This window comes from Eptesicus fuscus, chromosome 9 (assembly GCF_027574615.1).
Source record: "Eptesicus fuscus isolate TK198812 chromosome 9, DD_ASM_mEF_20220401, whole genome shotgun sequence".
NCBI classification, from domain to species: domain Eukaryota; kingdom Metazoa; phylum Chordata; class Mammalia; order Chiroptera; family Vespertilionidae; genus Eptesicus; species Eptesicus fuscus.
The window spans coordinates 98,151,402-98,164,400 of NC_072481.1; the positions used below are offsets into that span (position 1 = coordinate 98,151,402).

At 47.9% G+C, this 12,999-nt stretch overlaps 1 protein-coding gene across 2 annotated transcripts in view; it reads left to right on the top strand.

The window, feature by feature from the left end:
* The window catches only part of EIF2AK3 (eukaryotic translation initiation factor 2 alpha kinase 3), a 110,848-nt gene that overhangs the window by 37,968 nt on the left and 59,881 nt on the right, over positions 1 to 12,999 (top strand). For both annotated transcript variants that reach the window (XM_008154123.3, XM_028129107.2), the window contains exons 6-10: positions 576 to 738; positions 3,324 to 3,464; positions 9,287 to 9,409; positions 10,932 to 11,161; positions 11,509 to 11,621. In XM_008154123.3, the coding sequence (XP_008152345.2) occupies positions 576 to 738; positions 3,324 to 3,464; positions 9,287 to 9,409; positions 10,932 to 11,161; positions 11,509 to 11,621 (770 nt within the window). The remainder of the gene's footprint in view (positions 1 to 575; positions 739 to 3,323; positions 3,465 to 9,286; positions 9,410 to 10,931; positions 11,162 to 11,508; positions 11,622 to 12,999) is intronic.

Sequence of the window (12,999 nt, forward strand, 5' to 3'; positions counted from 1 at the left end):
ATTTCACCTAGATGTGGAATCTAAAAAAGTTGAGATTATAGAAGCAGAGAGTAGGTGGTTAGGAAAAAGGAGAAATGGGGAGATGTTGGTCAGGGGTACAGAGTTTCAGTTATGCAGGATGACTAAATTCTGGAGAAGTAATGTATAGCATGGTGATGAGTGTAGTTGGTAATTCTGTGTTATATACTTGAAATTTGCAAGAGTATAGATCTTTTTAAAAAAAACTTTCTAGCTTTATTGAGTATAATTGACAAGTAAAAACTGTTATCTATTTGGTTTGTACATTTTGCTGATTTGATGTACATACACATTGTGAAATTCTTACCATACATACAAAGTAACTGTGTGAGGTGATAAGTGTTAATTAGTTTAATTATGCTAATAATTCCACAATGTATACATATATCAAAATATCACATTTTGCTTTATATATACATTTTTGTCAATTATACCTCAATAAATCTAGAAAAATAAAAAATTTAAAATAAATTTGTGATTTTAAATAGTATTTTATAAGTTGGAATACATAAAGAATGCTTCAAATTATTTTAAACTTTTTTTCAACTTTTGTTTAGTTTTGTACTCCCATTGCATCTGCCTGGTTGGTGAAGGATGGCAAAGTCATTCCCATCAGTCTTTTTGATGATACAAGTTATGCATCTAATGATGGTATTTTAGAAGATGAAGAAGACATTGTAGAAGCTGCCCGAGGAGCCACAGAAAATAGTGTTTACTTGGGTGAGTGTCTCTTATCTAGTGATAATACAAACTAACATCTAGATTTGATTCCTACACTGTGCTGATAATAATTTTAATTCCTAAGTATGTTCTCTGCCCTGAGATTTATACTTTGGTTTCCATTCATGCTGTTTTGTTTCACTTAACCAATTCTGAAACTTTTAATTACTATAGCTTTTTTACTCTCTGAGACCTGTATTAGGAAGGCTTAGAAATGTTGCCATTATATATATCCTATATAATAAAAGGCTAATATGCAAATCAACCGGACGGCAGAACGACCGGTTGCTATGACATGCACTGACCACCAGGGGGCAGATGCTCAATGCAGGAGCTGCCCCCTGGTGGTCAGTGTGCTCCTATAGGGGAAGCACCGCTCAGCCAGAAGCCAGGCTCACAGCTGGTGAGCGCAGTGGTGGTGGCGGGAGCCTCTCCCGCCTCTGTGGCAGCACTAAGGATGTCCGACTGCGGGGAGCGGGCCTAAGCTGTCAGCAGTCAGACATGCCCTCAGGGCTCCCAGACTGCAAGAGGACGCAGGCTAGGCTGAGGGATCCCCCTGAGTGCACGAATTTTGTGCACTGGGCCTCTAATATATATGGCACTAGAGGCCCGGTGCACAAAATTTGTGCACGGAGCGAGGGGGGGGGTCCCTCAGCCTAGCTTGTACCATCTCCAATCCTGGACCCCTCGGGGGATGTCCAACTGCCTTTCGCAATCTGGGACTGCTGGCTCCTAACCGCTGGCTCCTAACTGCTCGCCTGCCTTCCTGCCTGATCGCCCCTAACCCCTCTGCCTGCCTGCCTGATCGCCCCTAACTGCTCCCCTGCTGGCTTGATCACCCCTAACTGCCTCTGTGTCTCCCCACACCCTGGACCCAGGATTCCCTCTTACGGCCAGTCACAGGCACCCAGGACCCGGGTTTCCCTCCCTCTGGCCGGCCGCAGGCACCCAGGACCCCGGCCGGCTTCGCCCGTGCTGGCCGCAGCCGCAGGGGACTGTGAGGGGGGAGCGGTTTGTCCCTCTCCTTGGCCGCAGCTGCAGGTGCTAGTGCCCGGGACTGCAGGGCGGGGGACTGCAGGGCGGGCGGCTTGTCCCTCTCCCAGGCTGCAGGTGCAGGTGCAGCCGCTGGCGCCTGGGACCGCAGGGCGGGCAGCTTGTTTCTTTCCCGGGCCGCAGGTGCAGGCACAGCCGCTGGTGCCTGGGACTGTGGGGCAGGCAGCTTGTCCCTCTCCCAGGCCACAGCCTGGCTGGTCCCCATTCTTCTCTCTCGAGCTCATTTGTGCCTGGCTGTTCCCCATTCTTCTCTCCCCAGTGTTTAGTGTCTGAGCCCTTATGGCATGATGGCATGAGGGCCTAACGACCATTTGCATATTAGCTCTTTATTATTATATAGGATGATTTCAAATTACTGATATGTCCTTAAAGTCTAAAACTTTTTTACATTTGTATTTGTACCATACTTTCCAGCGTATAAGACGACTTTTTAACCCAGGAAAATCTTCTCAAAAGTCGGGGGTCTTATACGCCGGAAAATACGGTAGGTTAGAAAAATCTCTGACAATGTATATCAGATTGCTTAAAACCCAAATACCGTATTTTCTGGTGTATAAGACCCCCGACCTTTGAGATTTTCCTGGGTTAAAAAGTCATCTTATACGCTGGAAAATACGGTACTTACAATTTGTTCCTCCCTTAAAGATTATGTTTATTGATTTTTTTAAAAAGACATGGATGAATTTTTAAAAATATATATTTTTATTGATTTCAGAGAGGAAAGGAGAGGGAAAGAGAGATAGAAACATCAATGATGAGAGAGAATCATTGATCGGCTGCCTCCTGCACGTCCCTCACTGGGGATTGAGCCTGCAATCCAGGCATGTGCCCTTGACTGGAATCAAACCTGGGACCCTTCAGTCTGCAGGCCGATGCTCTATCCACTGAGCCAAACCAGCTAGGGCTATTTTTTTCTTTGCATCTATACAACTTATCTGAAAAATAAAAATAAAATTTTGGAGTGTTTCTAGGCAATTGAAAGCCTTTAATATAGTAACTTTTGAAAAACCCTGAATCTAATTTTTGAACTAGTGTTGGTGGTCAGATACAAATTTCTTTAAGCTGTCAGTGTGCTACCCACCACTCTTCTCAATGAAATGCATGAATTTGAAAGATTAACATGTCACAAATGTTTTATGATAATATTTAACTGAATTGTTAGCAATGTCTCTGGAATTATAGGTGTTTAGGTTTCCTTAAGGGGAATATTACTTCATCTTAAGTTATTAATCTCATAAGAGTACATTGACTTCTTCGAATTTTCCTACTGAGTTTTTCAGTAATGACTGAAAGTTGTTATTCAGTGAGAAACATTGTATGGACCTTATGTGTAACTTTCCTCCCATATTTTTATTGGATAGCCTTTGGGTCCTTTGAGTGCATCAAGCATGATTCTTCTCTGAGAAGAGTTGTATAATACATGAAAGATAACTGGAATTAACCTAATATTATTAAATCAAAATGAGCCTTTTTGAAAAAGAATTATTGATGCTTGATTCCAAACATAATTGACAATGTTCTGGTTGATTCAGGAATGTACAGAGGCCAGCTGTATCTGCAGTCATCTGTCAGAATTTCAGAAAAGTTTCCTACAAATCCCAAGGCCTTGGAATCTGTTAATAATAAAAATGAAATTATTCCTTTGCCAACAATCAAATGGAAACCCTTAATACGTAAGTGAATTGTAAACTTTTTAAAAGTTTATTAACGTGTTCACAGGGCTGATGATGATGTCTTTGCCCTAGTTTTGACTGTCACAGAAATCACAACATTATATTCTTTGATAAACTAGAAAGATATTTTAGATGTTAATGCATTTTTTAAATCCTCACCTGAGCACATGTTTACAGAGAGGAAGGGGGTGGCGAGAGAGGGAAACATTGGTCAGTTGCCTTTCCAATGCATCCCAACTGGGGATCAAACCTGTAACCCAGGTATGTACCCTGACCAGGAATCGAACTGGCAACCTTTCGGTGTACAGTATGACACTCAACCAACTGAGCCACTCCGGCTGGGCAGATGTTAATGAATTTTTTATTTTATTTTATTATTTTATAATACATATTTTTATTGATTTCTGAGAGGAAGAGAGAGCTAGAAACATCAGTGATAAGAGAGAATCGCTGATAAGCTGCCTCCTACACCCCCCTATTGGGGATCGAGCCTGCAACCTAGGCATGTGCCCTGATGGGAATTGAACTGTGACCTCCTGGTTCATAGGTCATTGCTCAACCACTCAGTCACTCCGACTGGGCAATGAATTTTAATTAGCATTTAGAGCATGATTTCATTGAAATAGCAGTTGCTTCGCTAGAATGCAATGTTAATAAAAATGTTTCTCTGTACAACTTAGAAAAACTTTTAACCATTCACGAAGCATGCCTGTGTATCAGCTCTTAACCTACTTATATCAAGAATATTTATGAAAAAATTATGTGGTCATATCATATTTTTTTAAACATTTAATGAATTAAAATCAAATACTAGGCTATCTACTTTCTTCAGTTATCTTTTTGTCCCTTATGTATATTTTTTATTACATGCTTTTAATTTGTTTATTGGATTCGTCTTCTCTACAAGACTGCTTTTTAAGGGAAAGAACCTTGAGGCATTTGTTTGACTTCCATGTTTGAACTAAACTGTGGTTAAATAGCTTTTTTTTTTTTTTTTTAATTTCTTTATTGATTAAGGTGTCACATATTTGTCCTCATCCCCCCATTCCCATCCCACCCCTCTCCCCACGCATGCCCCAATCCCCTGTTGAACTTAACCGTTGGATAGGCTTATATGCATGCATACAGGTCCTTTGGTTGAACTCTCCCCCTCCCTCCACCCTCCCCCTACCCTCCCCTATCCTCCCTCTGAGGCCCGATAGTCCGATCGATGCCTCCTTGCTTCTGGTTCTGTTCTTGTTCCTCAGTCTATGTTGTTCATCATTTCCTCTAGATGAACGAGATCATATGTCACTAGATATATACTAATAAGAACTGAATGTGAAACGAGCAATAATATTTATGCTGACAGGCAAATGAATCAATCTGTAGCGAGCTTCCCCCTGGACCAACAGTTCTTTTGAGACCCAATTTAGATGTCCAGTAGTTCCTTATGTGTACATGTCAGCACTGACCCCTCAGCTCTGGATGGTGGACAAATGGTGGTAACGGAGGTCCGACTCCCTCTGGTTTGGTCTTGGCCGAACCCAGGGGCACGGCGTCACCTGGACTAAGGGGCACTTGGCCTCACCCATACCCAAGGGGCGCGTGGTCTCACCCGGGCCTGGGACCCAGCCTCACCCGGATGGATCCAGGGGCGCACAGCCTCACCCGGACCCAGGATCTGGCTTCACCCGTACCCAGGGACGCTTGGCCTCTCCCAGACCCAGGGGCACGTGGCCTCACCCGGGCTTAGTTGCACAAGGCCTCACCTGGATCCAGGGACACATGCTCTCTCCCGGACCCAGGGACGCTTGGCCTCTCCCAGACCCAGGGCCACTTGGGCTCACCCGGGCCTAGGTGCACGAGGCCTCATCCGGATCCAGTGACGCATGGTCTCACCCGGACCCAGGGACGCTTGGCCTCTCCCAGACCCAGGGGCACGTGGCCTCACCCGGGCTTAGGTTCACTAGGCCTCACCCGGATCCAGGGACACATGGTCTCACCCAGACACAGGAACGTTTGGCCACTCCCAGACCCAGGGCCACTTGGGCTCACCCGGGCCTAGGTGCACGAGGCCTGACCCAGATCCAGGGACACATGGTCTCACCCGGACCCAGGGACGCTTAGCCTCTCCCAGACCCAGGGGCATGTGGTCTCACCCGGGCCTAGGTGCACGAGGCCTCATCCGGATCCAGGGACACATGGTCTTACCCGGACCCAGGGACGCTTGGCCTATCCCAGACCCAGGGCCACTTGGGCTCACCCGGGCCTAGGTGCACGAGGCCTCATCCGGATCCAGGGACGCATGGTCTCACCCGGAGCCAGGGACGCTTGGCCTCTCCCAGACCCAGGGCCACTTGGGCTCACCCGGGCCTAGGTGCACGAGGCCTCACCCGAATCCTGGGACACATGGTCTCACCCGGACCCAGGGATGCTTGGCCTCTCCCAGACCCAGGGCCACTTGGGCTCACCCGGGCCTAGGTGCACGAGGCCTCACCCGGATCCAGGGACATATGGTCTCACCCGGACCCAGGGATGCTTGGCCTCTCCCCGACCCAGGGCCACTTGGGCTCACCCGGGCCTAGGTGCATGAGGCCTCACCCGTATCCAGGGACACATGGTCTCACCCGGACCCAGGGATGCTTGGCCTCTCCCAGACCCAGGGCCACTTGGGCTCACCCGGGCCTAGGTGCACGAGGCCTCACCCGGATCCTGGGACACATGGTCTCACCCGGACCCAGGGATGCTTGGCCTCTCCCAGACCCAGGGCCACTTGGGCTCACCCGGGCCTAGGTGCACGAGGCCTCACCCGGATCCAGGGACACATGGTCTCACCCGGACCCAGGGACGCTTGGCCTCTCCCAGACCCAGGGCCACTTGGGCTCACCCGGGCCTAGGTGCACGAGGCCTCACCCAGATCCTGGGACACATGGTCTCACCCGGACCCAGGGACGCTTGGCCTCTCCCAGACCCAGGGCCACTTGGGCTCACCCGGGCCTAGGTGCACGAGGCCTCACCCGGATCCAGGGACGCATGGTCTCACCCGGAGCCAGGGATGCTTGGCCTCTCCCAGACCCAGGGCCACTTGGGCTCACCCGGGCCTAGGTGCACGAGGCCTCACCCGGATCCAGGGACACATGGTCTCACCCGGACCCAGGGACGCTTGGCCTCTCCCAGACCCAGGGCCACTTGGGCTCACCCGGGCCTAGGTGCACGAGGCCTCATCCGGATCCAGGGACACATGGTCTCGCCTGGACCCAGGGGTGTGTGGGCTCTCCCAGACCCAGGGGCGCTTGGCCTCGCCCGGGCACGGGATCCAGCTTCATCCGGGTCCAGGGGCACTTGGCCTCACCCGGACCCGGAGTCCGGCCTCACCTGGACCCAGGGGCATGTGGCCTCACCTAGACCCAGGGACTTGAGACCTCACTTATATCCAGAGGCGTGTGACCATACCTGAGCCCAGAGGCGCGCAACCCCGCCCGTACCCGGGTCTCAGCGGGGCCCCGTCTTCCCGATCCCAATTCCTGCCGGTCAATCCCCCCTCAGCAATTCCCCTGGCCATCCTTTCAGAGCTCCAGTATGGCTGCTGCAGAACTCGTCGGGCGGCGGCTCGGCGAAGCTCCGGTGCACCCGGTGCATGGCGGTGGGCCAGTCTGGCGTCGCTGCGTCGGCCCTTGGGTCTGCATCGGTGGCCGGTCGCCGAGCATGCGCACCTGGCCGCTTCCGGGGCATTGAGATTCTTGACGGACTCAGAGGTCAGCAAGCGCGGAGTCTCCCACCCCATGTCTCATAGGGGCTCGTCTGTCCGTGCTTGGCTGCCAGTGGAGCCGTCCCCTCAGCCGGAGACCGCCGGGGGAACTGCGCCGAGCACGTTCCAGGCCGCTGTTGTATCGCCTGAGCCATAGTTCTTTTGTGTCGCCTGAGCCGTAGTTCTTAAAGTGTGGTCTTTGGGTCACCGGCATCAGCATCATCCCACATACCCCTTTTTTATTCTAGTTGTAGAGCATCTACTCAGCCAGCCCTATGGTGGTCTTGGATGGTGTCTGCTCTGCTCTCTTGTCGTAGTCTCAAAGTTGTTGTGGTAGGCAACAATCAGGCTTCCGCCCTATGCCTCCATCTTGGTCCTCCTTTGTATAGTTAAGTCTTGATTGTTGTTGGTGTCACTGGGGGGGCTCTCTTTGTCTATAAAGGAAGAGTTGCTGTGCAGGAGACACGTTTATGGGCCGGGTCTTGGTGCAGCAAAGCTTTGGCGCTCACTGAATATTCCCGTTGAATGTGTCCCTTATGCACGTGGTTGAAATCTGGTGTCATCTCCCACAGACCACTAGATGCCCTCGTTTCTGGGTCTCCAATGGGGTGTAGATCAGCTACTGCCTTAGGCACTCAGCAAGGATTACAGCAAAAACTGTAGTTTCTTCCTCCTGTCTGAGTGGCCCTGGAGCAGTCCGACTAGAACAGCAGATCATCTGGTCCGCTGCCAGAGGGCAGGCCACCCACATGCATAAGCCGTCGCTTGGGGCGCAGGTGTGCCTGCAAGACTTGCGGGGCGGGTCTTCAAAACGTGGGGGGGGGGTCCCAGGGCGGGGCGGGTTCTCAGGGCGCCAACAGGCCATGGTGCGGCGAGCCACGATGGCTGTGAGTCTGGTCCTTCTGCCTTCCACGTATCTAAGTCCCCTCGTTCCGCACTCCAGCGCAGCAAACACTGATTGCTGGGCGCACCTCCGCAAAAGTCCCGCCTCTCCCCGCAGGCATCTGGGTCTCCCGGGGTTCGCCAGAAGATGGGTTTCAGGGTGATGGAGAGCTAATCTCCCTTAGGTTTGGAACAAAAGCCCCTTTCCCCAGCCACCAGCCAGACCCACGCACCTCCACACCTCATCCCCTCGGATTTTGCTGAGTGCGAGGCAACAGAACAGCCTTTAACCTCCGCCGCCATCTTTTTCAAACTTCTCAATTTGTGCTTCTTAATCCCTTCATTTCAGTCAACTCTACTGAAGTCTAGCGCCGCCGGGAGGTGCACGGAAAGGGCGCCCGGGCCTCTGTCCGGTGCGCGGTGCGCGCGTCTCGCGGAACCAGGCACGCCGAGCTCCAGGCACCGCCATCGCCGCGTTCCGGACGTCGCCGCCGCGGCGTCCCCCCAATTTATACTTCTTAATCCCTTGAATTCAGTCAACTCTACTGAAGTCTAGCGCCGCCGGGAGGTGCACGGAGAGGGCGTCCGGGCCTCCGTCCGGTGTGCGGGGCGCGAGGCCCGCGGCACCAGGCGCGCGGGGGGCTGCGCGGCGGGGACGGGTGCTGGGAGGCCGCCGGGCTCCGGGCGCCGCCGCTGCGGCGGCGTCCCCAGCGTCCCGGGCCGGGCGGCCTGCGGGGGCGGCGGAGTTGCGAAAGTGAGTGAGTTTCCCAGGGTTTCGCCCGGAATGGGGTTCAGTGCAATCGGAGCCGGCGCTCACTGCACTCCGGAGCCTTTATCTCCTTCCTGCCAGTGAACTCCGGCCAGGTCATCAGCCGCCCCCTCCTCTCCGGTTCCATCCTCCCCGCAGGCGCGTGTGCTCGTGTCTCCGCCTGTTTCTCCATACCTCAGGCTTTTACGGCTTCCCCGACTGTCCCCGTGGCCTTCTCCTTCCCCCCAGCTGTGGGCATTTCAGTCCACCAACTTTCCTGTGGTTCTGGACGATGTCCGTTCTGACCTCTAGTTGTATTTTTGAAATTGTTGTGCCCGGCTGCAGGTTAGGTGTTTAACCTATGCCGCCATCTTGGTTTCTCCCTAGCTTTTTTTTTTAATGAATGAGATACATGCGTTTTCGTGAAAGTCATTGCAGTTAAACTTTTACATTTTCTTTTAGATTCTCCTTCAAGAACTCCTATCTTGGTAGGGTCTGATGAATTTGACAAATGTCTTAATAATGATAAGTTTTCTCATGAAGAGTACAGTAATGGCGCACTTTCAATCTTGCAGTATCCATATGGTAAGTATGATTACGCTTGGATTGAAAATGCTGTTTTGTTTCTAATTTATGTATTAATTTGAAATTAATTAATAGAATTCAAATGAAAGGTAGTCATTTGGGGGGTAGAAAATAAAATACTGTGAAAGGCAATATTGTGAATGTCGCCCAAGTTGCAAACTCCAAAGTCAGATTGCCAGGGTTCAAATTAGTTTTGCCACATACTGAGATGGGCACCTAACTTTACTGTCTTGGTTCCTTCATTTGTAAAACAAGGATGGTGACCCTCATGTCTGTTTCTTGGGGTGTTGTGAGATCTAAGTGAGATAATGCACAGTGTTAACATTGTGCCTGGCAAATATGTGTTCAGTAAGCATTAGTTCTTCTTACTAGTTCTTATTCAATTATCAGCCTATATAATGTAGTCAATATAAAGTCAGTCAGTATAATGAAGAAAACAGGTGTTTCCATAGAGCTATGTGAAAATGCTGTAAAATGAGGGTTTTTTTTAAAACATATTTTACTGATTTTTTACAGAGAGGAAGGGAGAGGGACAGAGAGCTAGAAACAGTGATGAGAGAGAAACATCGATCAGCTGCCTCCTGTATACCCCCCACTGGGGATGTGCCCATAACCAAGGTACATGCCCTTGACCGGAATCGAACCCGGGACCCTTCAGTCCACAGGCCGACGCTCTATCCACTGAGCCAAACCAGTTTCGGCTGTAAAATGAGGTTTTAATTTTGTTTGCAGACAAGGGAAATTATTGCAAAAGTCAAGAATAGGTGAACCCTGTCATGAAATACATTCATATGTATTTAAAGTTAAGATATATTTATATACAAAAGTCTTTTGAACAGTTAGATATACAAAAGTCCTCACATCTGCATTAGACAAAACAGATTCCTCATCAGTAACCTTAGATGCTAGGACTGGGAAATGATTGTAGAACTTAAATTGATAAAAACAAAATAAAACAGAGGGCTCTGAACTAGAAACAGCAGCCTTTATCTGATTTGATCAAAATTCCGGGTAATAGAGAACTGTAATCTGCCCACAAAATTAATAAAGGAGACAAACTCACTAGCGTGGAATGAACCAAGGAGTATGACAGAGATGTTCTCCTTTCAGCCTGTGGGGAATGATTCATGGTAAAATCTGGCATTTGATTGACACTAAATGAAAGTAAAGTTTAAAATCCTTCAAGGAAGTTGAGTACTGTCTAATTCTTTTCTTGCATTTAAAGGATTTAATTATTAATGAGTTCATCAGTGGGATGCCCCTTACATTATTTCTAGTTTTATTATTCAGTTTAAAGAAAATTTATGATGCTTATGGAATAAAGGAAAATATATTTGCATAATAAAGAAGAAAAAAAATCAGATAAATGAGGCTATCAAATGTGTTAAAGAAGAGATGAGACTTTTACCAAAGGAAGTAATGTTATAAGTCATAGGAAAATTGATAATTTTTAATAAAGATGAATCTACTTTGGTTTATCTTTTTAAAAATTAAAACAACCTTTTAATATTTGTTTTTGCAGATAATGGTTATTATCTACCATACTACCAGAGGGAGAGGAGCAGACGGAGCATAGCGAGTACCCAAATCACAGTCCGAGTTCTGGAGAGCCCGGACTACAGCAAGAATGTCCGCAGAAAGGACCCTGTTCTCCTCCTACACTGGTGGAAAGAAATAGCTGGGACTATTCTGTTCTGTATCGTAGCAACAACTTTTATTGTGCGCAGACTTTTCCATCCTCATCCTCACAGAGTAAGACATATTTTAGAATCTAATATATTTCAGTGTTGGGAGTTTCAAAACCTAAGTGTGTGTATTTGGGGGGTACATTTACTTAAGTTTTACTATAAAGTCATTGTTGCCCACACGCTGTTTCCACTCTCTTATCTTTTGTTTACTCTTCAACCATTGCAGTCTGGCTCCCACCCTATTATTCCCCTTCCTTTCACAGGGACATGTGGTATTTTGTGTTCTTATCATGCTTTTCTTTTTCTCAATATTATTTGTTTTTCAATGTTATTTTATAGCTTAAGGTAATTAGCTAACTTTAATTCAGATTTGTACTAATAGTGATTTCCCCCCTCCCCCCACTTTATCAGCAAAGGAAGGAATCTGAAACTCAGTGTCAAACTGAAAGTAAATATGATTCTGTAAGTGGAGAAGCTAATGACAGTAGCTGGAATGACATAAAAAATTCCGGATATATATCACGGTAAGAGTCTTGTCATAAAATATGTTATGGGTGCTATAGCTTCTGGTGGCGACTATTTGGATCTAAGAAATGACCTACAAAGTAAGATCTTGTTTATCTATTTTTTTTAATGTGTGAATAGGTAAATAAAATGTAGACTTAACCCTCAAGTCACTTAAACTTATTCAAATGAGCATCGACCTATGAACCAGGCGGTCACGGTTCAATTCCGGTCAGGGCACATGCCAATAGGGGGTGTGCAGAAGGCAGCTGATCAATGATTCTGTCTCATCATTGATGTTTCTATCTCTCTCCCCTTCTCCTTTCCTCTCTGAAATCAATAAAAATATATATTTAAAAACAAAAACAAAGTGGTATGTACCCTAAAACACATAGAAATAGAGTGTTACTTCTTAATAGAAGTTTAACTGCTAGTTTCTTTTTTTAAAAAAATATTTTTTAATTGATTTCAGAGAGGAGGGGAGAGGGAGTGAGAGAGAGAAACATCAGTGATGAGAGAGAACCATTGATTGGTTGCCTCCTACAGACCCCACGCTGGGGATTGAGCCCCCAACCCGGGCATGTGTCCTGACGGGGAATCGAACCGTGACCTCCTGGTTCATAGGTTGACGCTCAACCACTGAGGCACGCTAGCCAGGCTTACTGCTAGTTCTTAAAGCAGAATTTACTAAGTCCCTAATAAATGGTAAGGATTTTAAGACCCTTGCTAATGAAAATGCTGACTATTTTGTCGGTGGCCAGCAATACCAGTAGGCAGTGAGAAAAGGGCAGTGAGAGAAGAGATCCAACTCCCAATGGGTAATCTGCTATGGAGCCATTCATTGTTTATTCAGCATTTATTCTGAACACTGTGCAGGGCAGTATTTCAGGCTTTGAGAGAAAGAGAAAGACGGAGCCTGTCCTGGAGGAACTTAAAAATCTGTGGGGGAGGTAATACTGGGTAAAAAAACAAACATATGCCGAAACCGGTTTGGCTCAGTGGATAGAGCTCGGTCTGCGGACTGAAAGGTTCGATTCCGGTCAAGGGCATGTACATTGGTTGAGGGCACATCCCCATAGGAGGTGTGCAGGAAGCAGCTGGTCAATGTTTCTCTCTTCCTCTCTATCCCTCTCCCTTCCTCTCTGTAAAAAATCAATAAAATAAAAAAAAATTTAAAATAAAAAAAAGACAAACATATGAGAAAAAGCCATGAACTAAGTGACTAACTCTGGTTGTGATGATTCAAGAGGGCATCATAAATGAGGCCACATACTATCTAATAAAGAGGGAATATGCTAATTAACCCTCACACTGTTGTAAAGATGGCAGTGCCCATAGCCATTAAGGAGGGAATATGCTAATTGACTGCCACACCCTCCAAGATGGCAGCACCCACAG